Raw genomic sequence first — 27,710 nt, forward strand, 5'->3', positions numbered from 1 at the left:
ATCCAGTCCGTGACTGACGTGACTTGCGTGTGGCTGCCAGGTGAGTGAAATTTGACTTTTAACTCTTTGGTGCGTCTGCTTGGCTCCTAATGATATGATTGAATATGTGTTTCTTCTTCTTCTCTTAGTGCATGCTTTATGTTATATTGGGTTTTATTGACTGATTCATGAATTAAGCCCATGATTTCTGGCCACTTACCTGGATGAGGTTGAAATGTTATGTGCATTTGATATACATTGATATCTATTTGTATATACATTGATATCTATTTCTATTTCTATCTCTGATAATGTGTCTCCATATAGATATTAAGAAATAATAGCTTATTATTCCTGTTTGTTGTTTGGATACTTATAAAATCATGTTTCTTCTTAGGCCTGCATAGACAAGGTTACTGTTATCACACCTCTACTGAAACTTTTCGTCCATCTAACATGCCCCAATGCAACATGTACAAATCTGTTGGGTGAACCTCACTAAACCTGTAAAGAGCATGACTGAGTCATAATTAACTGCAAAATGAAACAAGAAAGAAAAAATGATATTAAAGGTGCATCCCAATTCACTATGTGCTATTCTATGACGTTTTGTAGTAATAGTGTGAGTAGTGTTTTCACACAGAAAATCCCCAAAAGAAAAAGTGCGCTTTAAATATCCTGAAGATGCAATTAATTAACCGAAAAAGCAAAAGTTGGAATGTTGGACGCTTCACGCATTCACCTGGCGCAGCTTTTGTTACGTAGTGGAGGGGGAGGGGCTATCAGACCTCGAAGTTGATTGACAAAATAACCTTATAAAATTCATACACTACACGGTTGAGTACATAGTTGCATAAAATGTCCTACTTCCCACTTCTGAAGTTGTGATTACGAGCTTGTCGCATTCAAGTGCTTTGTTGTCGGAAAGAACAGAAATCATGGAGGACACCGGGTTTATTCTTGCCTATTTATTGGGAAAATTGTATTGAATCCAAAATGATATTTAGCTCCCATTCATTGACAACCATATAAACATTCACCATGCTATGTAGAGAGTCAGCTTGCTGACAATTCTGGAATTTCAGTCAAATACGTCAAATTTTCGTTGTGTATAAAACATACAATATGCTTCAAATTGTTATTCATATTGTAAATATGCACTACTTTAACGACAAGACAAGGCGATAGCTGTTGTAGAAAAAACGAATAAATAATTCCAGTCACAGCAGCAAAAGTCCTCCCCTCCGCCATGTTTAAAGTTTGTGGCCCGCCAAACTTGTGAATTTGGGTGTTAAAATTATTCCCAAGCTACCCAGTGATATGACTTGAGAAAACTTAATGTTAAATGTTTAACTAGAAAACTTGTATTTACGATAATTCTGATTGCACGATTAATGCTGCATTAATTCGCAGTGTTTAGTGCATTTGGGATGCAACTTAAGATTTAATTTTTTTTTGTTTTTTTTTTTTTTTGTTTAGTTGTCATAATGCAAAAAATCCTAATGGTCTTCAAATAGATTTGTCTTTATACAAAATATAATTTGTTACATTTTTGTTTTGACGTTGAAGTGAAATGTGGCCTAGCACACTAAGTCTAAAATTTTCATATGCATTTTTTCATATTCGTCATTCGGTGGTTCTGAATTTTTAAAACGTCCCTCAAAATGCTTGCTACTAGCTACGGATGTGAAAAACACAGAAAATCGAACCCGATCCCATTTTTTTATGACGGATGAAAGTTTCGGAGGCAGTGTGTAAACGTGATTGACACAACGTGAGGTTGTATTTATTTTTTAACGTGCGAAAATTTCGGACGAAAATTTCGGACTCGATGTGCATCTTATTAACGGAGTTGTTTAATGTTCTGCTAATTCTTTAAAAATTGCTTTTGCAAAAGATGTTTAGACAAAGACTCCAGTCATATCAGTAGCTTAATAAAAGCAGTTTCATTTTACATGTAGTGGGTCACCTCATGGAGGCTGCCATATTGAGATCACATGACCAGCCGAATAGCTACTACTCAATTTATCTCTATCACTCACTAATATTACTGTTAATTTAATTTAGTAGTTCATTTTCTAACATGGACCCCTGTTGTTTTCTATTCCAGAAGCCTCATCTGTGTGTAGTCATGATTCAGGCCATCTTTCCCTTGAGTGTTCTTACCATCACACTCCTCTTTTTGTGCACGGATGCACGTCCCGAATCGCCTGTCCGGTCAAGGCGTGCTCCCGCTGCCAAAGTGCGACTGGCAGGTATCGGCCACAGAGAAAACGAGGGACGAGTTGAAGTCCTGCACAACGGGACGTGGGGCACTGTTTGTGACGACGAGGTCGACATTAAACTCGCTAACGTGGTTTGCAGGGAACTGGGTTTCCAAAGTGGCATAACATGGGCGCACAGTGCCAAGTACGGAGAGGGAGAGGGTGAGTGAATTTCTCTATTAAAATACATGGCATGTGGGTTATGAATCTTTTTTGACTCAAAGATTAAGATTTTGTCATAATTTACTCACCTTCATTGTTGTCCCAAACCTGTATGCCTTTCTTTATTTAGAAAGATGTTAAGGAGAATGTCAGTGCTGCTCTTTCCATACAATAAAAATGAATGATGAAAGCCTCCATGCTCCAATTTTGAGTTTTTGGGTGAACTATCCCTTTAAGTATTTTAAACACTTGCTGTCTGAGTAGCTGAGGTTTAAGAGTTTTAATCTCTGTTATTTTCACAAGTAACTGTGGATTATGTGAAAGGCTTGAGCGCAATTGCGTATGAAGGCGCATTGCTGTTTTAAATAGCTGTTTCACACTAGTGCAAGTGCACAGAGCTACAGTTCTTTACATCGCCCAAATCGCTCCCTGTAATTTCACTTTAAGGCAGCTATAAAGATAGCCACTAACCCAAAGCATGTATAACACTTAGTTGGCAGGACAACGTTGTCATTAAAACTAAAACAAACCCTTCAGACAGCTTCACCAGAGCTCTTTTGTAATGTTTTTGTTGGTGAAACTTCTTTCCCATATTAAAGAAGTTTTGTGTAAATGAAGTCTGCAGACTTTTACTGTATACTTATGTACCTTTTCTTAAAAAATGTCTTTTATGACAATAATTGAACTATTGGTAGTGTCTCGCTTAAAAGTAGTTCACCCAAAAATTGTCCTTATTTACTCATCCTCATGTCGTTCCAAACATTTATGACTTTCTTTTTAACACAAAATAAGTTTTAATAGTGATTGCTTTATTTAACGATTTGAGACTGAAGCTTTAAACTTAAAAAAATGTCAAAAGAACCATAAATGTCTCACAGAAGTGGTCGGTGCAACTTGTATGTTGTATTTCAAGTCTTCCAAGCAGATATTATAACTGTATGCTATGAACAGAACAAAATTAAAGTCATTATTCAATGATAATTTTCTCCTTGAATGTTAATCAACTTGAGAACCATATTCTGATTCTTAAATCTGATACTAAAATGAATAATTCAGTCCAGTTTTGAACTGATTCACTGAAAATATTTTACTTGACTAAGAATGATTAGTTTATTTTTCTTATGAACTTTCAAATATCAGGGTTTCCAGTGAATAAAGACTTCAATTTTGATCTCAATTTTGTTCATTACACAAAACGTATGACATATGACTACAGAAGACTTGTAATATATTTGTTACATTTGTTACAAAAATACATTTGAGTTGTATGGACTAATTTTGTCATATTTTTTTTTGGTTCAAATTCACCTTTTGTGTTGAAACGAGAGTTATTCAGGTTTGGAAAGATATAATTTTCTTATTTGGTTGAACTGTTCATTTAAAGTGCCTATATTATTCCTACTTTTGTTTCTGGGGTTTCATATTATAGGTTTACAAGCATCCAAGGTAAAAAAAAATTTTTTTTTCTCTTATATACATTGCAGCATCACCTTTTTTCTCACAGTGTCTGAAATGGTTCGATCAGTCTGGTGTCTCTAAACCCCTCCTTTCCAAGAGATTACTCTGCTCTGATTGGTCAGATGGCCCAGTCTGTTGTGATTGGTCTACCACTTACAGTGCATGTTGGAAACAAAACGTCCTTTACCATATAATGATACCAGTATTGATGCCATCGATTTTACCATATCAATTCGAACAATTCGAGTCCACATACTTTGGAAGTGCATGCAAAGTGGATTGCTTTTGCAGCGCAGAAAACAGTGTCTTCTTGACATGTTGACAACACGAACCAAACTTTTTCAGGCCTCTGCTACAGTGTTGGAGGGCAGATCAAAGTAGACGTTGTTTGTGGCATCTAATGAGGACTAACAGATGGCTTTATGTAAATTTGTTACAAACTTACAGTACGTAGGTTAAAGTAAGAAGTAAGGTCCTGCTTACACCTGATGTTAAGATGCGTTTTGGTTGATCGGATCACAAGTGGATGTTGCTAAATACAGATGTAAACAGGGTCTAAAACATTTTGAGCTTGTCCACTTTCAACCACTTCCAGTGGTAGTCAAAAACACATTCGACCACATTGCTTTTGTTGTCTTAACGCTCATGTGGTTGAATGCGTTCGAACAGCCACAAAAGACCGCCTTCTCTCCTTCTACTGACCTAATGCGTAAACATGGGAAGCACGCTAGACAGAAAGGATTGAAACTTTGTCGGATGAAGACCCAAGTTTGGTTTAAAAACGAAAAACGTACCAAGCACATGTTCTCTCACCATTCTTGATTTCTAACACAAACTGTGTTCGGCGTGGGCTTGCGGCTATCACAATAGAAACGAAATCGGCTGCTCTCCGTGTTTTTTTCCGTCATCTCCGGTCACATTCATATGTAAATTGCGCAAAAAAACACATACATTTACCTGCCAATAGACCCTCCCCTCGAAGAAATCAGGACAGAAGTGGTTGAAAGTGGAAAAAAGACCAAAAGACAGCAGGTGTAAACGGGAATGTGTCTCTCTCATCTACTGATGATCTGATCGATCAAAACCCATCTTAATACCAGGTGTAAACACGGCCTAAGACTGGAATCACTGACGACTTGTTTCAGGCAGTTCAGAAATGGTTTGGGAGACAATAATTCCATTTGTTGTGCAGTTTGATCTTTGAAACTTTGCAAGACATTTTATATTCACAACCAGCCATAGGTAATATCCAAAAAAGCATAATAAGGGCATTTTAAGACCCATAACTGATGTTTTATTCATCTAGTGCTTTTGTAACCTGTAACATCTGCCACAGGCCCCATTTGGATGGATAATGTGAGGTGTGAAGGAACAGAGAAAACTTTGAAAGACTGCAAGTCGAACGGGTGGGGTGTTCATGACTGCAAACACACTGAGGATCTCGGGGTGGTCTGTAGTCCAGAGAGAAGGCTGGACCAAGTGCATCCTGGAGTCACCAGAAGAGGGCACACCATCGCTCTCAGACCAAACGCAGTCACCTCCAACCGTTGGCAGGACATTTACTCCAGTTCAAGAACACATGCACATCTCAGGCAAGGCAATGGACATTCCCAGGATCATACCGGATGGGATCAGTTCTCCAGACAGCAGTTTCATAATCCGGTAAACAGAGAATGAAGTAGATCTGAAATGCTTATGATTAACTCTAAACCGAATCCTGACCTTGACGTTTTAATCCATAAGTAATCTCATCTGCATTTTCTTCATTTAGTTGGAAAATTAAACAAAGCATTTATTCATCTTGATGTTGTTCCAAACTCATCTTACTTTCCTTCTTCGGTGGAACACAAAATAATACTTTTTAAAGAATATCCTACTTGGAATCTAGTGCACTTGTTGCAATTGGCCACTTTTTCCAATTCTTTTATAGTACTTTCTGCCATTTTTATGCATGACACATGAAAGAATAAAGGGTTTGAATCAATATGAGATGTTTCATTGTTGGGCAAACTTGCAGGTATGCTCATGAGAAAATGTTGTGTTTTCAATCTTCCTCTAGTCTGCCAGTAGGGTGAGGATTGAGGAAGTCCGTCTCAAGCCAGTCTTGACGGTTACAAAGAGGCGCACTCTTGTCACGGAGGGTGTGGTGGAAGTAAAGCATGCTGGGAGATGGAGACAGGTGTGCGATAAAGGCTGGAGTTTGAATAGCAGCAGAGTTGTGTGTGGGATGCTTGGCTTTCCTGACGCGGAGCAGCCCAACATGAACACCTACAAGTGAGTTTTGCACTTCTAATGAAAAATACAACATGTGCACTGGCATTATTCTCTGAGATTTTGGTCCTGAGATAATTAGTATTATATTAAAATCCAACATTTAGTGCTAATTCCCTGTTATTGGATGATATTAGTTGTGTGAATTTCATTGTGTTAGTATAGGGTTTCCCAGACTTTTGACTAATAACATAAAATCTAGCCCAGACTGCAGCATATTCTGTCCAAAAACTGCCCACTTGGACAGGAAAAGACTGTCTGGTTCACATATAGCAGAACTGTATCAGCCAGCAACAGATTTATTTTAACATGCTGTTTAAGTAAGGGTAAATACAGGTCAAATTTGGTTAAATATTGATGTTGAATCAAAAACTCTAAATTTTAGGGTCAATTTTGTTTTTGAACGTTTTTTTAAGTCTCTTATGCTCACCAAGGCTGCATTTGTTTAATAAAAAATATAATTAAAAGAGTAAGATTGTGAAATATTATTAATTATAACTACAGTAACTACATGTAACGTGTAAAAATGACAATGTAAAATAAGGTGTTACCAAATATTTGATAGTATTAAAGTAATTTCTTGAAAAAAGATACTTCAATTTCAGTATAATTTAAGAAAAAAAAATATAGAAAGACTGGTACCTGTTATTCAAGGGATCCTATCTTTATCTATTTTTTCCTCTTGTTTTGTTTGTTTGGATTTGCTATGTTTGTTGGACCACACAGGTTGATGTGAGGATGATATTGCAAGTAGAAAAAGTTCATTTCTAAGCACAAAAAGATGTTTGTCTCTGCATGTAGTGGAAAGTCAAGTCACCTTTATTTATATGGTGCTTTTTACAATACAGATTGTATCACAGCAGCTTCACAGTGAAAACATGAAAATAATACAACAAAGTTTGTTTCAAGAAGAAAATTGCGTCATCGTCCACCTTAAGTAAGGCAGATCAATAATATTGTTGAATATTAAATGTCCCCAACTAAGCAAGCCAAAAGCCAAGGCAACAGTGGCAAGGAACCAAAACTCCATCAGGTGACAGAATGGAGAAAAAAAAACCTTGGGAGAAACCAGGCTAAGTCGGGGGCCAGTTGTCCTCTGGCCAACGAACAGTGAATGATTATGATTCAGGCAGCATTACAGGTCAGAACTCAGATTGGATCAGAACATTCAGAATATTTATCTAGTTCCCTCTGGTTGGAAGTCGGAGTCATCACGCCGGTATGGAGACGACTTTGTTTAGGATCTGTGCTGATGGCTGTCGTGTCGATGAGGCCTTCAAAGGGCTGATGAGGCTGGCACCTCAGGCGCAGGTCCACCATCTGATCTGGATACGGCCCGGATCCAGCTGACTTCAGTAAACCGCGGAATAAACAGAAAGACTAACATTAGCATAGATGCCATTCTTCTTATGATGCAACGAGCACATCAGGTGTTATAGGAAGTGTCTCCGGTTCCAGCTGACCTAATCTATGCAGCCTAATAATCATTTAACTGATTTGAATAACAGAAATGTATAATGTTCTTTATGAATGCCAGGTAAAATAGATCCGTTTTTAGTCTAGATTTAAACTGACAGAGTGTGTCTGCTTCCGGGACAATGTTAGGAAGAGTGTTCCAAAGTTTAGGTGCTAAAAAGGAGAAGGATCTACCGCCTGCAGTCGATTTTGATATTCTAGGTATTATCAACTGGCCAGAAATTTGAGATCGCAGTAGACGTGAAGGACTATAATCCATTAAGAGCTCGCTCAAGTACTGCGGAGCTAAACCATTTAGTGCTTTGTAAGTAGTCAGCAATATTTTAAAATGTATACAATGTTTAACAGAATGGGGCTAATACAGTCATACTTTCTGGTTCTAGTAAGAACTAGAGCTGCTGCGTTTTGGACCAGCTGTAGTTTGTTTATTAAGCGTTCAGGGCAACCACCCAGTAGAGCATTACAATCATCTAGCCTTGAGGTCATGAACGCATGAACTAACTGTTCCGCATTTTTCATTGAAAGCATACGTCGTAATTTAGATATATTTTTAAGATGGAAGAATGCGGTTTTACAGATGCTAGAAACGTGGCATTCAAATGAAAGATTGGTATCAAAAAGCACACCCAGGTTCCTAACCGACGACGAAGACTTGACAGATCAGCCATCAATTGTTAGACAGTATTCTGGTTTAATACGTGCAGAGGTTTTTTGCCCAATAATTTGAAACTCTGTTTTTTCAGAATTAAGTAGTAGGAAATTACTAGTCATCCAAATTTTTATATCAGCTATGTATTCCGTTAATTTTGTGAATTGGTGCGTTTCGTAGAAATATAGAGCTGAGTATCATCAGCATAACAGTGAAAGCTAATGCCATGTTTCCTAATGATATCTCCTAATGGTAGCATGTACAGGGTGAACAGCAACGGTCCTAGTACTGAGCCTTGTGTTACCCCATACTGAACTTTTGATCGATAAAGCATCTCTTCATTTACTGCTACAAACTGATAATGGTCAGATAATGATCTGAACCATGCTAGTGCAATTCCACTAATGCCAACATAATTTTCGAGTCTATTTAAAATAATGTTATGGTCGATAGTATCAAATGCAGCACTAAGATCGAGTAACACTAATAGCGAGATACAACCACGATCGGATAATAGGAGCAAATAATTTGTAACTCTAATGAGAGCAGTCTCAGTGCTATGATATGGTCTAAATCCTGACTTGAAATCCTCGCAGGTATCATTGCTTTCTAAAAAGGAACATAGTTGTGAGGATAGTGCCATTTCTATTAATTTTGACAGAAAAGGTAGATTCGAGATCGGCCTGTAATTGACAAATTCTGTACGATCAAGTTGCGTTTTTTTTTAATAAGAGGTTTAATAATAGCCAGCCAAAGATGTATAAATAGCCAAAGATGAATTAATGAAATTAAGAAGAGGATCTATGACCTCTGAAAATATCACTTTCAATAGCTTAGTCGGTAAAGGGTCTAACATACATGTTGTTGGTTTAGACAATACTTCCTCTCCTGAATGAATGAACAGGGCTCACAAAATTTCAAAATCGCTGGTAGGCCTTCGGGCAGGCACTACTCCATACTGACCCGTATGGAACATGAATCAGTCTGTGTCAGATTCTGAATTGGAGAAATCAACTGAAGTGCGCAGCTCCGTTGTTTTAAAGACTGACAACGTTAAAAGTGTTAATTTTCTGATGGAATAATTCACATATTGAAGTGTAGCAATAAATAATAATAATAACAATACCAGACTTTTTTGAGGCAAGTAAATGGTGCTCTAATTACTTTATGCTGTTTAAATTGCAGAATATATGATGGTCAAGTCATCTTTATTTATGTAGCACTTGTTACCATACAGATTTGTTTGTTTCAAAGCAGCTTTACAGCGATAGTGTGTTAGCACATGGATTCAAACATCATGAGGCACGGATGTACCTAATACAAATAAATAAAACATCTCCAGTTAACTATAGCAGAGCATTCATTTAGTTGCTTGCGGTACTTCCGCTAAAATGTGTTGTTTCTTTAAATCAAGCTGAGCGCTCGTTGCCGCTGCTATCAGTTGCATGGATACAGTGATCCCTTTCGAGAGGTCTCTCGTATTGCGTAAGGCTAGCTTACGCTATGGGAAAACTGCAGCGACTGCACGAATGGCGAGGCGGCTCAGACGCCCTAGCGCGTCAGAGCCCGTCAGAATGGCCGTGGCTTATGGCTATATAAGCACCCATTCTTTGCCAAGGAACTCAGATTTTATCTCCTTCAGCGAACACTCCACTTCGCTGATCTCTGGATAGAAGCCTTCGCCGCCATCGACAAACTTTCAGCGAAACAAGCCCTCTGCTTCGCAGCCCTGAGGACGCCGGCTTCCTGGGTTCACCGGACGCCTCCTTCACACACAAACCTGCAAACAAACGCCATTTTTACGGCGACACAAATAAAGCACGAAAAGAGCTCTTTGCTGTCTGTGTCATATGTAGGTCACGTGCCCACAATAAAGTACGCACCCCTACACACAGGCACTGTTCCCAAAGTATTAACCTCTCCTCCAGCTCGTGCGGGAGATGTAATAAATGTAGGTTGTGTGCTCACTATGAAGTACGCACCCCTACACATGAAAACTGTTCCCACAGTTCTCCCTCCAGCTCGCACTGGAGATGTGATGAAAGGTGATGAAAAACTTTTCCAATTGTCTTTAAACCCTATATTATTTTGCGGACACCGCTTAGAAAGTGAAAGATTCACCTCCTCTGTTGGTTGGAAAAGCATGTCTGTTTCCCTTATCTCTGTTCCCCAGGCACCTTTCACAAACTTGAGCACTTAAGCAATGATTAAAAGATCTTTCAAACGTACTGATGCTATCTAGACCCCAGTGCTAGTGAAATGAACGGTCTGTTCTGAACGCTTAGATTTAAGTAAGAAGTCTAATATTCCTGCTGATTGTTATTGGAAAAGGACATCAGTTTAAAGCCTTCAAAGTGTCTGTTGCTGGAGAAAGAGTTTCAAGTTTGTTTAATGATTTTATTGACATTGTCACCCTTGACTTTCTCCTGCCTCCTCACAGAGTGTTTCCAGCCAAGCTGTATTTTCACAGTCTTGTCTTTATTGATCAGTTATTTTAAGTACATATGTAAAGAGCAGATTACTGTTGGGAGTTTCTGGGCTAAATTTCAGCTCTTATTCTAAAAGGGCATTTATACAGGTTGTCTATCTGCATAATGGGTTTATACATATAACATATTTATATGGTACTGTGACTGGTTTCCTACTTTTCTTTTAGTTTACTCTCATTGGGTTAGACCTACCTACATAGTCACTGTCACAGTTATGTACAGTTTGTCTTAGTTATCATAGACTTTTTGTTTGTTTTCATTAATTCTCATGTTCCTTTGTTTGATTTTTCCTGCCGCTCCTTTGTTACCATGGTCACCGTCATTATGAATTTGTTTGGTTCAGCTGTGTTATATTAATCATCTTGTTTGCGTCACTATATAAATTGTTCCCTCGCGTTCATTCTTTGTCTGGTCTGTCTTATGATTATGTGTGAAGCCACCTTCTGTTTACCTTTTGGATAATTGTTATTAAATTCATGTTGGAACTTTATTCTTCTTATTCTTTGGGGTGAGGACTGGTGGGGCAGTGAACCCAGGGTTACCCCGTGAGTCAGTCCTAGAGCTCCTCCTGTCCGATTTTAGGGACAAATCGGGTCTATTGGAGACGTACAAAATAGATAGAACACCACAGACACAGTACAAATCAACATGGGAAAATCTCACAGTAAAACAAGCAGCTGTGGAAAGTATGTACTTGTTTTGCCAGATGAGAAGTTTATTTATGTATAATCTTTTTACTCTTTTAATACTTTTTATAACTGCATCCACTGTACGTCCAACTGATATTCCTCTGATTCCTGACACTGTATTCCTCTTTTTGATTCTAAACTGAACTCAAATGGCACTGATAATTGTGTAAGAGACAAACATAAATTACTTAATTGGGGAACTTGAGAGATGAAACCATGCTGATGACCTGAGTCTGTAGTGGAGTAGTGAATTTGATGTGTAATTAAAGTCAAGGTTCTGTGGGGTGTGGACTGGACCGATTCCATTCCTAGAGCTTCTGAACAAATCTTTGGGGTGCGGACTGATGGGGCAGTGAACCCGAGGTTACCCCGTGAGTCAGAGCTCCTCTTGTCCGATTTTAGGGATAAATCGGGTGTATTGGAGACATACAATAGATTTCTTAGGCACGCCGCAAGAATACCACAGACACAGTGTAATCACCATAGGAAAATATCAGAGTAAAACTGGGAGCTGTGAAAAATATGATACACCGGTGTTTATGCCAGATGAGAAGATCTATGTATCATCTTTTTCTCTTTTAATTCCTTTTATAACTGTGTCATCTTTATATCTCTTTTAATTCCTTTTATAACTGTTTTAATTTTCTTTGCTTTTATTTTGGGATTATTTTAATTCCTTTCTGTGTAAAGCACTTTGAATTACCATAGTGTATGAAATGTGCTATATACATAAACTTGCCTTGTCTTCATCTGTCTGCCTGCAACAACTTGTGACTGTCAGCCTATCATTCACCTACTCGCCTACCTATCTTTTCACCTTCCAACCCCTTTTTTAACCTACTTTACTTATCCATATATCCACCAACCAACTTGCTGTACTTGCCCATCTAAAGTATCTATCTACCTTCCTATATATTTTCTTCCCATCCTACCTGCTTACTTGGATAACTGCCTATCATTTATCTAATTTCCTACATATCTACCTATTTTTTTTAATCTTCCTTTGTACTTACCTACCTACCTTTTTACTTGCCTACTACTTATAAACCTATCCACATTATCCATCTGCCTGCATACATATTTTTGTCTCCTGCAACCTAGTTACCTACCTATCAATCTTTTTACCATCCTAGTTATCTACCTACTTACCTCTTAGTCAACTACCTATCATATACGTACCTACCTATCTTTTAACTGTTATTACCTGCCTACTTAGTCAACTGCCTACTTACCTACCCATCTGCCTATTTTTTTTACCCTCCTATGTACCTACCTACTAGCCTGACTACGTCAGACTTCATACTTCCGCTCAATTTCAGTTCGCTCCTGTACTCAGTCTGAGATAGCGACCTTTCTTCCCTCCGGCCTCAAAACAGCCGGCCAATCAACGAACAGAGGGCGGACTGAGAGCCGTGACGTAGACGCTGATTGTACCATGGATGCGTAGATTTACTTCACATAATCTGCAAAAGTCGTTCACAGCCATGTTCACTACGGTATTTTGCTCGATGGTTTTGTTTTCGCATCATACATGTGTTTACAGTGGAAGTTAGATGCGGCTGAGCCTGCGCATAACACACGTCATAACCAAACGTTATGTGATTGGCTTACTGGTAACCAATGATTTTAAACTTCAGACAAGCGCCCCCCCGCGAGAAAGAAAACACTTCTCTATTATGCCATTCCAGACTCTGTCTACGAAGCAAAGCGAAGTAGCAGAGTTTGGTATTACCAGGCTACCTACCTACCTTTCTACCAACCTATTTTTTACACTCCTACCAAACTGCCTACCTACCTTTTTACCTACCTAAATACTTATCCTCCTATCTACCTTCTTACTTATTTTCACCCCCCTCCTGTCTACCTACCTTCTTGGTTAACTACCTATCATTTACCTACTTTCTACATATTTACCAGTTTTATCTACCTACCTACCTTTACCCAAACTACTTATCCACCTATCCACCAAATCTACAGTATTTGCCTACCTCCCTTCTTATTTTCTACCCCTCCTTCCTTCCTACCTACCTACCAATCAACCTTCTTATTTGTCTGTTGCACAAGCACATTTTTATTTCATGACCATGCAAATCCATTTAACTCTGAGCAGGTTTTCTTAGTTTAGTTAATAATTTGGTTTGAAATAAAGGCATTCAGAAGCATTTTTTTGAGTTACCACACTCGCAGCACAACTATTTTATTCCCATCATGTGAATGGACTTTGGCCGTGCTGGCATGCCATCCCATGTGCTCATTATAAAAAGCACCACCTTAATCTTATGGGTCTGCGGCCTAAAATCTTTTTTAGGTTTGTGCTGGGGCGTTATAAGTGTTGTACGTGCTTTCTGCTGATGATTCTTCTAAGGTCTGTCTGCTGCTGCATTACAAAATGCCCCGATAAATGTGCTTTTAAATTTGTTATGCTCTAAAAAAAAAAATATCTTACCCAGCAGATAAGATCATTGACAGGTTTTTGTTATCTTTTTTTTTTTTAAAGCTGTGTGCCTTTTTTCCTGAGAATCCTAATCTTGAGGTCACAGGAACACCTAAGCAAGCTTTTGTTTATGCATGACTCAAAGACATGCCACAAACAGCAACTTGAAGATGCTGTTTGAACTTAAATTAGAGCTTATAGAGCTAGCTGTGGTTTTTGTGGCTTACGTCCTAGAGAATCTCCATTTGGCTCTTCCTCGTCTGCGAGCGTGCCCAGTACCTGACCTCACCATGTATTACGTGCATTTTGTTAAGTCTCCAAAGAGCACCAGACTTGGCAGATGTACTGAAGAGCGATCCCTCACGCTCCCACTCAGCGTCTCAGAGATCGCGAGCCACCCCGCCCTGACACTGCTTCTTCTGGATCCTCAGCTGAAGATGCTGTAATTAAATGTTGGGTCCCTCAGAAGATTTCCAGGTTTCTGGCGAGTAAGGGAAAGACAGATTACAATTATAGCTGCGCCCCATAGGCTGCTGTGTCAGCAGGACACACTCTGTCACCGAGGAAACTGAAAGACTTAAACCACAATAAGGAAATATCCTTAGACGAGCATCTCAAGAAATGAAATACAATATTTTAATGGTTCGGATTCAGGTCGTCGGTCTAAGGCAGTGCCCCAGTCAGACTGTGTTCAGAAAGAAAAATGACCTTCTATATTTATGGAGTTTGTACTGTCATTTTTGGCTCAGTCATTTAATTGCAGGATTTAAACTTATTTTAAACAAATTTTCAGTTCATTGAGAATCACCTTTGAGGGTCAAGCACAATAATCAGTTTAGGCATTCAACATTCGGTGTTGTGGTGTGAGAGATTTTTCATTATTTTCATTATTTATATTTTGTATTATATCACATACATTGTACAGGATGAGGCACAATTATTTTTCTTCTAATCAAAGGCGATGACCAAATATATGACCTGCACTTAGGAAATAATTGCTAAGGCAATTTGGTTTCATGTTGAGTTTCAAGTAGGCAAGTTTAGGGTTAGGGTTAGAGTGTGTGTGTGTGTTTTGTGTGTATGTAGACTAATGCTTAAAACAGTGGCATGATTGTTGTCTCCAAACAGACCAGCTCTCTCTATCATTAAGTTTTCTTGGTTCAGCAGTAAACCAAGGGTGGAACTCTTGGACTAATTACATGAGCAGGTGGGTATTTCAGTGCCAGCCATGTATATTAGTTATTGTAAAGCATCTTTTCATGTTCAGAGAACTACATTTGATATGTAAAAGGACAACTTCATATATAAATTATATGAAATTATTTATTTGAATTCCAGCTGTAAATGATCATTTTTAAGATGGAGTTCTGTAGCTTTAGACACGAGTTACAAGAATGTTACTCGGCTACAGAATGTCATATGGAAGAAACATCCAGAATACTTTATGAGGTCATTGAACTGGAGATTCCACACAGCAGTTGACTTGTTTCTTTTCTGTTGACTGATATTATCTCTTGAATTTTATTCGTTAAGATGCGTCCGTCAGGAAATTGAGATTATTAAATCTGGATTGAATTTACATATTGAAAGTCCTTATTAAAGTAGACATTTGATAAACTATTTTGTGTGTGTAGTCATAAAAACAGATTCTGCTAAATCAGAGTAAAATCCTTTGGGTTATACCAGCACGAATCTTTAATAACTACCACATTTAGTTGGACAGACAGTGGATGATGACAGTGATTATAAAATGTGTCACTGTGATGACAGGTGCATTAGAGGGAAGGTGTTCATGGGTGGATCTCTCCCTCTCTCTCACACGCTTTCTCTCTCTCTCTCTCTCTCTATCTCTCTCTCTATCTCTCTCTCTCTCTCTCTCTCTCTCTCTCTCTCTCTCTCTCTCTCTCTCTAGTTTGTCTCAGTTTGTTTTTGGGAAGTCTTACTGCGCCCATTCCGGGATACCAACATGCCAGTGGAAATATCTGTTTATAGAATGTACATATTTGAAAGCCAGTTTAGTGGTACATGAAGTTAAAACACATGTTCTTTGATGTCTGTGTCTGTGGGCCATACATTTTATTATTATAACAGCAATGTAAACAGATGAATCTTTAGTTTGAAGTATTTTGAATAAAAACACAATGGTAATGAACCGGTCAAGACCTAGAATAGTGAGTTTTTACTCACTATAACTGCCTCCTAACGACAAAATCTCATGTGGTTTATGGCTCTCAGTCAGTACATTTATTTTGCCTCATTTCGAGTGTAATATGTTTTATATTATTAATAATATTTTATATTATTAACAGCATCATGAATTGTATCACATGTCAGATGTTTTCTATTTACAGAAAAATATGGGATAAAAAGGTCAAGGATTCAACAACAAGGTGAATTCAGTTTACTCTTCTTTTCTGAATATCTACATGCACACTGAAGCACATTTCTTTACATCAGAACATCTTATTACTCTTAATTTAACTTAATATACTAATGCCCTTGTGAACTATGTTGTCTCCTAGATTGAGTCAGATGACAAAGAAGAAGGGATTCTGGGTTGAGAAAGTACATTGTCTGGGTACAGAGCCCAGCCTAGAGAATTGTCACGCCCAGCTGTCAATCCCGCGAAGCCCCGCCCCCTGTAAGAACGGTCGCCATGCTGTGGTCCGCTGTGTCCCAGGACCGCAATTTGCTCGTATGTCCTCTGGCAGACCCCAGGCACCTCACCCTGTGCAGGTAATCCTTGAAACATTTAGACTGTTCAAACTGCCAGCAAAAATCCAATTTTTTGCATTTCCAGATTTTATCCAGATAGTCTAGACAGGAAAAAAAACACATGAACCTGAATTTTTCAAACCTTATTCAAACCACATTTGGAGGTGATTTGAAATGCGATTTCAATCAGAGTTTTACAGAATGTGTCTCAATCTGGACACTCTGTCAGCTCAAATCGGATTTCAAATTTTCTTTTGCATCACTCTTAAAGGTGCATTGCGCAAGTCTCTGAGTTTTTGCAGAACTATGCCCCCTCTGGCGACAAGCGAAACTGCAACCAGAGGTGTGCACGCTCATGACGTCACGCCCAGTCTCAAATTCCGTCCTGAATCCCTCTTATTTATTTTACTGTACAGGATTATAGAGGCAATCGCAGTGATCAGAGAAGGGCTCATTCAGCCCATCAGACAATTGTTTAAGCATGTATGGGTTAGAAAAACGGGTATTTTTAACATGAGGTGTTGCGCATTGCACCTTTAATGTGACACATTGATAACGTCAAAGTCGGTGATGGAAATTACGAAAGTATTAATATGGTATTCAAACGGTATGTCCAAAGATAAAAAAAAAAATCTATTATCTAATATTTTAGAAATAAAAAGTATACGTTTTTAATGTTTGTATCAGAATAACCGATTTGTCCCCACTCATCATCATTACATTTTAATGGTTATACTGAATACATAACTCAAAAATCACACAAATAAATCACTTAACACTAATAATTACTATAATCAGATTTGACCCTCATTATGCCATTATTGAAATTAAACTTTCTATTCATCAATTAGTCCTGAACAAAATGCATCAAGGTTTCCACTAAAACATTAAGCAGCACAACCGTTTTCAATGTTGATAATAAGAATTTTTACTTGAGAAAAAAATCTGCATATTAAAAGGATTTCTGAAGGATCATGTGACACTGAAGACTGGAGTAATGATGCTGAAAATTCAGCTTTGCCATCACATGAGTAAATTACATTTTAAAATATATTAGAATAGCAGTGAATTATAATAACATTTCATAATATTACAGTATTATTTTACTGTATTTTTGATCAAATAAATGCAACCTTGGTGAGCGTAACAAACTTTTAAAAACGCGTACAGTTGTAATGTACCGTTTTGTCATGGGTTATAAACAGATATTTAGGGTTGGGGCTATTAGAATTAACCATTGAAAAAAAAAAACATATTGGTTGACCACTAATCTGAAGATTTGGGAAGGCAGTCCCACTGGTGGTCCTCAAAAGTCTATTGCGGTTATAATAACCCTGGTACTTTGGGACTGAGGTGGAAAATTATGATTTCCTGAAAGTAACCTTGTCAATCTCTTTTCTCCTCTCATAGCTGTCAGTGCGCCTGAAGTCAGGGCCACGTCTGGGAGAAGGCAGAGTCGAGGTTCTGCGCGAGGGGAAGTGGGGAACTGTGGTTGACCACCTGTGGGACCGTATCTCAGCCAGCGTGGTGTGCAGAGAGCTGGGCTTCGGCTCTGCCAAAGAGGCTCTTTCCGGAGCATACATGGGTCAAGGTGAGAATTGCAGTAGTTTAAGCTTAAAGGGATAGTTCACTTTGAAAATAAATTTTGGTATGTTTTAGCTTACCTCAAGGGCATCCAAGATGTAGGTGTCTTTTTTTCCGCAGTAGTTTCAATTTGGATATTTTTAGGTCAAACCGTTCTTGTCTGTCAGTCATATAATGCAGGTCGATGGTCACTGTATCAAAACACAAGCACAGAGTCCAAATTAAAACAATTCCCCATCGTCCAAATTAAACAATTTCCCATCGTAAGTACACATTGATGGCCTAAGACACGAAACGAGCGGTTTGTGTGAGAAAATGAACAGTATTTATATTGTTTTTACCTCTTGTAACACAGCACACGTCCAAATGATCTGACGGCGCGGGCGGGTATAGATATATACATAGATGTCGCCTTGGCTACGGTTTCGTTCCAATGAACTGCAGTAGCAAAGGCGACATCTAGTGTATACATCTATACCCGCTCGCGGGCGGGTATAGATATATACACTAGATGTCCCTTGGCTACGGTTTCGTTCCAATGAACTGCAGTAGCCAAGGCGACATCTATATATATATCTATACCTGCCCGCGCCGTCAGATCATTTAGACGTGTGCTGTTTTCAAGAGATAACAACGATATAAATACTGTTCGTTTTCTCACACAAACCGCTCGTTTCGTGTCTTAGGCCATCAATGTGTACTTACGATGGGGAATTGTTTAATTTGGACGATGGGGAATTGTTTTAATTTGGACTCTGTGCTTGTGTTTTGATACAGTGACCATCGACCTGCATTATATGACTGACAGACAAGAACGGTTTGACCTAAAAATATCCAAATTGAAACTACTGCGGAAAAAAAGACACCTACATCTTGGATGCCCTTGAGGTAAGCTAAAACATATCAAAAATTAATTTCAAAGTGAACTATCCCTTTAAAGAAATAGTTGACCCAAAAAAAATGATTTGTTATTATTTACGTACCCTCATTCTGATCCCAGTTGGAACTACTTGAGGGTAAGTAAATGACAGATTTTTCATTTTTTCCTTCAATCTGCCAATATGGTGTTTTTGGGAAGAAGGTGATTCATAACTACAAACATGGTTATTATACTGAGTTTGGCACATGATTCCAACAAAGTCTGAGTCTGAGCTTAATTGGAAAGCTCTGCTTATCTGCGGGATACGCCTGTCTGCAGCTGAATATGAAAGCAGTCTATGACGTGACATGAGGATGTCTTACATTATGCGAAATCACACTTTCCAGACGCAAAGCATAAATGTACCGTACGGGAATGACGATTCTTTAAGCCAAGGAACTTTCCCTGAACTTTCTCTGCCTCAGATCCACACTGCATGTGAGTTTATTTAAGCTGACTGAGACAAAACTCAACGCTGATCTGTATTCCGAGCGGCATCTCTTCTCTTTGGCAGAGCAATTATCTCATCCGGTCAGAGCGAAGCGATGACAGTAGCAATCTATTGAAGACTTCCAGATATCACACTGATGAAAAACACAGCCAGTAATGTTGTGCAGATTTTTTTATTTTTATTTATTTATTTTTTTAAAGGAAGGAAGTGAAATGACGTTTGACTCATAATGATGTTTTATCAGGTGCTACCATTCAAAGAACTGAAATGATGAAATGTTGATTTATGGATTATGATAATTTTAGGGGTCTGTTACTTTAAAAATATAAGCTGTAATGCACCAGTAGTGACTCCTATGAAAATACAGACTTGAAATGAATCTGCCTAAGGTTGAGTACTTTCATCTAATGAAAATAATCCAATCAAGGTTTTAATTTAACACTCGCCAAGTGCCAAATTCTGTAAGTACAAACAGGCTATGTAATGTGTTACTTGTCTGTTACTGGCTGATTTTTTTTTTTTTTTAGGAATGGCAACTTCAAAATTAAATTCAAAGCAACCCGTTAAGTACCTGTTAAGTGGTACCACTTTAGGCTTATTTTTACACATGGATGGAATATTTCTGGCAGTACCCTTACAAAAAATAAGTATACTTCAAGTTCATTTTATTAAGTATATTTAAGTAAAGTTCAAGTATATTTTAAAGTATTAGTAAGTATACTAATATCAATGTACTAGAAGTATACTTGTAAGTGTACTATTTCATTACTAAATTGGCCCACTTTTTAGCGTATAAATTATACTTTTAAGTATATTTTAAGTGTAACAGTAGTAAATGTTGAGTGTACACAGTTTACAACTATGTTTTTCGTTTGTACTGCAACTACAGTACAAGTGAACTTATAGGTATACTGATAGTTTACTAGTTAAATACTTGTAGCACACTTTTTAGTTTATGAAAGTACACTCTGAAGTGTACTCTCAGTAAACAACTAGTTTAGTAGTTTTATACTGCAAGTATACTTGTAAGTTTTCTTTAAGTGAACTTATCATACTTATAGTTTACTATTTATATATTCATTTTGCACTGAGTATACTACTATGTTCCTGTTCGTATTAATTTTTATACTTGGAATTTACTTGATCTTCTTAACTGTACTTTAAGAAGATCTGAACTGAATTTCTATGTACACTACCAGTGGACTACACAAAAATTCACATTTTCACAAAATTCACAAGTAAAAGTAGAGGCCAAATATCTGTATAGGTCAAATATACTGAATTTGCTGTCAGTATAAGTCAAGTATACTTATATACTTCATGTTTTAAGTATATTTCTGATAAATACATAATGTTATGTTTAGTTTAAAGAAGTAATAGCACACTTAATAAACATCTTTTTTTTGTAAGGGTAAGTAAGCTAATATACACTACTGTTAAAGTAGAAAACAGTTATTTTAAATTGTAATACTGTATTACTGTTTTTACTGTATTTTAGTTTAAATAAATGCAGCCTTTGTGAGCATAAGTGACTTTAATATATCAGATTCTATGATTGCTATAACACACAAAGAAAAACAGCTTAATCTCATTGTCATTGAGACAAAAATACATACATTTGAAATAAAACAAATAATGTAAATTATAGTTTAATGTTGGTTAATAAATATTTTTTGTTGGTAAATTTTCTTAATCACCCTTCATCGGCAGGTGTGGCAGAAAAAAAAAAGAAGATATTTTAGAAAGTGACTAGTGACTACACTTGCTGATTTTTGAATTCACCCATTCGGATGTAAGACTACTTGAGATCAAAGCTCATGATTTCTGTCCATCTATAGCATCGAGGGCTTTAGGTATTTAGATGTCATGTATAATTTTCCCATTGCAGCCGAGGCCACAAAAACATATAGTGAGTGAAAAGAGACACAAATTAGTGTTTCAATGACAGAACAGAGCTGGACTGTTTGGGACAGGCAGTAAAAATAGGAAATCTGTTGAGATGGGCTACATGTACCAGACTGTGGTTACCACATTTAGAAATGATCCTGAATAATAGTGTTGTTACAGTGCTTATTGCACTGCCAGATTTTTCCAGACATTTAATATAACATAAAGGGATAGTTCACCCAAAAATGAAAATTCTGTCGTCATTTACATCATTTTGGGGTGAACTATCCCTTTAATGTGCTTAGTGGTGGAAACAAGTTTGAAAATTGGATGTCATTGTGGCTGCATTGTGGAGCACATTCTTTCTTTGGATTTTTTTTGTTCAGAAATGTTTTTATGGTGGAGTTAGCATGAACCCTGTACGACAGTGTAGATCTTTCAAGGCCAATGCGGCGTGAAGCAACAAATTCTGTTGAGGCGTTCTCTAAGTCTGACCTCCCAGTAAGAAGTAAGTAAGCGTTTCTGAAGTCCCTCGATGACTTCATGTTTTGAGATTTGTTTGAATGCAGTATCAGCTGCTTTTACTTCAGTCAGACACTATAGACAAGGGATTTAAAGCCACGTTCACCGGTTCACCTTTTGCTTTACTGGCAAAATGTATAAGGGGAGAATATAGTTTTGTATGCAGTACAACACTGAGTTTTCCTCTGGCTTGGAACTGATGCTGACACATGCACTTGGCTAAGAGGAAATATTTCTTATGTAGCAATTTAATCTGCTCTTAAAATAGGGATTATAGTCATTCCATGAAAGGAAAACACCATTAATGCGGAATATATATATGTTGTTTTATTTTAGGGAGAAGAAAAATGTCCATTTTCCGTAAACCACACTCTAGTGAAACTATTCACTGCAGTCAGTCACAGAACCACTCCCTTTCCTTCAGCCACTTCTGGAATACTTACTTATTTACTTGCCTTTTTGTGCATACACGGTTTTATATTTATGCTAAGATTTTAAAAAAAGTAAACAAACAAACAAAAAAAAACATTTATTTCAACAAGGAAGCATTCAATTGATTAAAAGTAACCGTAAATCCAATCACAGTATAATGTTCATAAAACATTTTTTTTAAATGTTAGTTTAGTTTAGTTTTCAGCACTGATAATAACAATAAATGTATTTTGAGCACCAAATCAGATTATTAGAATGATTTCTGAAGGATCATGTGACACTGAAGACTAGAGTAATGATGCTGAAAATGAATCTTTGCATCAGAGGAATACATTTTTTAGGTTGTAATAATATTTTTCAATATTACTGTTTTTTTTCTTCTGTATTTTTGATTAAATAAATGCAGCCTTAGAGGCTTACTTTAAAAACATTAACAAACTTAGTAACCCCAAACTTTTATGGTAGTGTATATTTATTTTGTAACAATATATTATTCTTTACTTATATGTATATCTATATTTATAAAGTAGCACGTGACACAAAGACAATGTTTTGATTGAGCCATTTGAGTCCAAATTATGATGTCATCATGCTGTCTACTGGAGAAATTACATGAACAATAATTAGACGTCTCTTGCATTTCTTCTTTTTTTCTGTAGTCGATCAATGGGTTTTTCAATGACTCTTAACTTTTACTTTTGGTCTCCACTCTTTGCTTAAATCCTTGATTATATATAATATTCTCTGTGAGGGAACATTTCCATATTAATCCTCATGGTTTTAGCCAATCTATAGCAATTTGCTTCAGAAGCGAGGCCAAATAGGGTGCTGTGTTTGCTTTTGTGCTCTATCATTTTTGCTTCAAAACTAAACAGCTGGTCATTATTTCTACTTCATTTACCCAGCATGTATTTCTGAGATGGGGAAAAACTTTACAATTACTCTTCCACTAATGTTTCTGTGGTACATTTATGCTGCAGATTTCACATGCTTGTGAGATTCATATCTGAAGTTTTAGCACACTGCTCACATTGGACTCTGATTTCGACCGACGTCACGGTAAACAAAGAGGGAAATGAACTGTGACATCTGATACTTTTTATCAAGCTTTTTATCTCCATAGAACCTCAAGAATGTGATGATAATGATTTCACATGAACAAGTCCACTTCTCTGTATCTGATCAGACTCATGTGTGGCCCTCTGGTGTGTGAGGAATATTGCTTTTAGACATAAACACACAACTTTTAGAACGTCCCCGTTTTGTGGAAAGTTACTTTTAGAAGTAATGTGTTACAATATTGCGTTACTCCCTAAAAAGTATCAAATTGCGTTACTTAGTGACTTTTTGCATCACCTTTTCTCATCTTTCTCATTTCAAAAAAGAAATGAATAAGCCTCAGGTTGAAGGAAATGTGAATGCACGTCTGTACAGTAGAGGGCTCGGCTCAAACAAACTCTTCAGCTGTGCTGTCATTCTGGATTGCAGAAGAATAGGACGCAGGATAAAGTTCGACATTTACCTCAGCAATAATAAAAAAAAAAAACACAAATGTGATGTTTATCTAAAATAGTTTTTGCTTATTAGTATTAGTATTGAATCATCGAAGGTCAGCAGCAGAGACATTGGTTAATAAAGTGAGATTAAATACATAAAGTACATTTGTGTTATTTAACATAACTGGTTTGCATAGTTTCTCTTAACATGGGGACAAGAGAGGTGTCCGTTTATAAATGGGAAAACAAAGTAACATGCATTACTTGTTTGAATAAGTAACTCAGATATTTTGTTGTAAATTTAAAAGTAATGTGTTACTTTACTAGTTACTTGAAAGTAATCTGATTACATAATCAGATTACTCACATTACTTGTAATGCGTACAACTGCCCATAAAAATGAATCCATTTACATCATGGTTTTCGGTAATAATTAATTGATATTATTCTTACATGGGCTGGATGAATATGGATTTTTATAACAATGAATTGTTCAGTTACTCAGAAATAATCCTCAATAGATTTACATCAGTAAAGATCAAAGATTAGTTTGAGAAAGTGACAAATGGCAGCAGTTGGTCAGTTATGTTTTTTAAGGCCATTTTTGGAAAGGGTCGGTTAGAGAGTATCTAGTGTTCTCTGTGGCAGAAAGAACTCAAACAGGCCGGGTGTTTGTTATTTTGTTTTATATATGAGACTTTTAACTTGTGATTCCCCAGTGACATTTACTGTTTGTTTGTTCTACAGGGACGGGGCCAATCCACATTAACTCTGTGCAGTGCACTGGCACAGAGCGCTCCATTTTGGATTGTTTCTTCCAGGAAGTCCCTCCCTGGACATTCAAACACAGCCAGGATGCTTCTGTCAAATGCTATGTTCCTAAGACAGGCGTGGACACCACGGTGAGCAAAACGATCACAGGTTATTTCAGATAGCTCATATCAGTCATGTTATCTGCACAGTAGTCCCCCAAAATATTTGGATACTTAAAGTGTAGCTTTGTAGATTTTCAACCCGCTTTACAATGTCGGTTGGTAGTATACAGTATGTAAATGAATAATGTTGACTTGTTCTCCATGTTACCTGGAGAGATAAATTTATGTTTATTCGTCAGCAAAAGGACCTTTTACAGATCCAGAGCTTTTGTGAAAACTACAGATAATTTTTCTGCATTTTTTGTATACCTGGCCACAGACAGTCTGATCAACAGATGGTCATTAACAAAACCGTTATTGTAAGGGTATTGTGTTACTACTCTTTATTGTATTGTCTTACTTTATGTTGCATTATGGTAAAAATGAAACACTGACAACAGCTTTCTTACCTGTATGCGACAGTGTTTTGCCTTGGCGGGTTGGGCGTTCTTTCAGTTTTCCCCTCCGTTTAGCCTAAAACAGTGTTCGTGCTCATCAAGTTTGAAATGTTGACTACAAACATTGAGGTTTTACAAATTTTCCGTCGCGCCGTTCTCTCCATATTCACGATTCTTTGCAGCCTAAATTAGCCACGGCCTACAACACGCTGGATCTTTCACTGGAATCTGAAAATAACTCACTCCTACTAAATGTTTACTCTTTGAATTCTTGCATCCGGGAGCAATACAAGGCAAGTGACTAAAAGTTTGCTAAAAAGTATTTCCTACTAAAGTAAAGCGGTATTTGACTCTCGTAAGCAAATTCATAGCAGACTGGTGGAAGTGGCTTTTGGTAGGAAAAGTTAAGTTTTCCTAGCTATTTGGCAAAAGTGAAGACAATAGCATTTTTTCTCTGTTTTCTATAGTCAGTAAGAACCAATAATAATAATAATAATAAAAAAAAATCACCTTTTGATATTGAAATTTTTGATTGAAAGGCCATTTTGCCAGCAGTGAAGTACCCCCTTTGGCCACACTTAAAATGTCTTTGCATTATATAATGCACAAATTATTTTTAATGCTGAATCCATTTTTGCTGTTTGCCAAGCTGTATCTCTTACATGAAACTCAGTAGAGTGCAAAATCCAAGATGACCGCCTCATACACCAAAATGAGCAAATTTCTCAGCACTGGCTCAAAGATAATCTGTTTTTATTGTGTTATAGCATTTATTGAGTAAAGGAAACAAACAGAATAGTCAGAACAAGTTAGTCATTCTGTCTTACAATATTTCTGGTAAACACTGACTTGTAATTTTGTGTATTTGAGTATGTCCATGTAAGAACATCAGCATCATGCTGGTGGCAGCAAAAGGCCTATATCTTAAACCATCATCCTATTACATTATGTTAAGAAGAGTGTTTATTACTTTTCAACATTTACATGTCCATGTAAACAAGTTTAAGGACTTAAATTTAACCAAACTAAATTCTCTTTTGGTTTATTTATGAAAAAGATATTCTCAGAAAGATTGGTTGTAAATATTAAGAATTGAGACAAATTAACAAATTACCAAAACATATCACGGTAATGTGTCACACCACTAACATTAGCTTTGAACAGATAAAGGAAATAAACACAGTAAACTTGGCCTAAAATTACCTTATAAAGTTGGACATAACATTAGCTGAATAATAACTAAAACATGAACTGCATGGCATATAAAATGTAATGTTATTTAAACAATGGTACAACAAGATTCTCCAATTCTGCATTCTGCATCACTTGTCTTGCACTTGCATGCAGCAGAGCAATGCAGACGAGACTTTTTACATTTACATCGTGCACTCATACATCTTAAGGCGCAGTTGCAGCTGATCAATTCCAAACAGTAGTCTGACTACTGAGGTTACGTTAGGTAACCAAGTACGTTCTCTTACGAGAGGTTCTCTCGTATTGCGTAAGTTGCTTACGCTACGGGAACCCCTTGTCAACGCCGTGCGCGCTGAGAATCCACTGCATGAGTCACAGGGAAGCCCGGGGAACACAAAACATGTGGGAAACAGGCGGCCAGCAACGCGGGCCAGCACATGTACAGAGCGGCTCCGCCGGTCTATGTATAGAGATTATCGCCCTTAGTACAGCTCAACCAGAAGAGCTAATAGTCATGTGAGAGTAGCCTGCACACGAACAAACTGGGCAGAACATACACACCACTTAGACTGATAAAAGTCTAGCCTGCAAGGCGGGAACTTCCAGGTTATAAAACTTAACAAATGTAGAGGGGGAGGCCCAGCCTGCCGCCATACAAATGTCATGAAATCCCGCTGGACCAAGCCCACGACGAGGCCATGCCTCTGGTGCAATGGGCCCTGATACCCAGAGGGCACTGCAGGTGTTTGGACGCATAAGCTGCTGAGATAGCGACCACTATCCATCTGAACAGGCTATGTTTCGAGGCGGCGAGACCCTTGGTGCGCCCACCAAACGAAACAAAGAGCTGCTCAGAACACCTGAAGGCGGCGGAGCGTGTGATGTAAACTCTCAGCGCCCTGACGGGGCATAGGAGGTTTTCACCGCCCTCGCTATCGGATGCTGGCAGCGCTCTGAAGGGAGTGCCAATCGCTTTTGGGGACACAGCCATGTCTCGGTTTGAGGATGAATTTAGAGTCATTCGGTCCAAACTCCAGACACGCGGGGCTAACGGATAGCGTGTGTAGATCCCCCACACGTTTTACTGAAGACAGAGCTATCAGAAAAACGGTATTGAGCGAAAGGTATTTTAGGTCTACGGATTCTAACGGTTCAAAGGGAAATGCTTTCAGGGCCTCTAGGACCAAAGAAAGATCCCAAATAGGAACTGAAGGGGTTCGCGGGGGTTCATCCTCCTGGCTCCTCTAAGGAAGTGGATGATGAGCTTGTTCCTTCCTATCGCGCGGCCGTGCGTCGACTCTGCGAACACTGCAATAGCCGCAACGCA

At 37.8% G+C, this 27,710-nt stretch overlaps 1 protein-coding gene across 1 annotated transcript in view; it reads left to right on the plus strand.

Moving 5' to 3' along the window:
* The window catches only part of loxl4 (lysyl oxidase-like 4), a 38,804-nt gene continuing 11,094 nt past the window's right edge, over positions 1 to 27,710 (plus strand). The window contains exons 1-8 of the mRNA XM_081350150.1: positions 1 to 40; positions 2,090 to 2,405; positions 5,200 to 5,525; positions 5,923 to 6,137; positions 16,223 to 16,261; positions 16,394 to 16,607; positions 17,997 to 18,177; positions 24,625 to 24,779. Coding sequence (XP_081206276.1) covers positions 2,111 to 2,405; positions 5,200 to 5,525; positions 5,923 to 6,137; positions 16,223 to 16,261; positions 16,394 to 16,607; positions 17,997 to 18,177; positions 24,625 to 24,779 — 1,425 coding nt within the window. The 5' untranslated portion in view covers positions 1 to 40; positions 2,090 to 2,110. The remainder of the gene's footprint in view (positions 41 to 2,089; positions 2,406 to 5,199; positions 5,526 to 5,922; positions 6,138 to 16,222; positions 16,262 to 16,393; positions 16,608 to 17,996; positions 18,178 to 24,624; positions 24,780 to 27,710) is intronic.

Source organism: Scardinius erythrophthalmus (assembly GCF_964197995.2).
Source record: "Scardinius erythrophthalmus genome assembly, chromosome: 21".
In the NCBI taxonomy this organism is placed as follows: Eukaryota; Metazoa; Chordata; class Actinopteri; order Cypriniformes; family Leuciscidae; genus Scardinius; species Scardinius erythrophthalmus.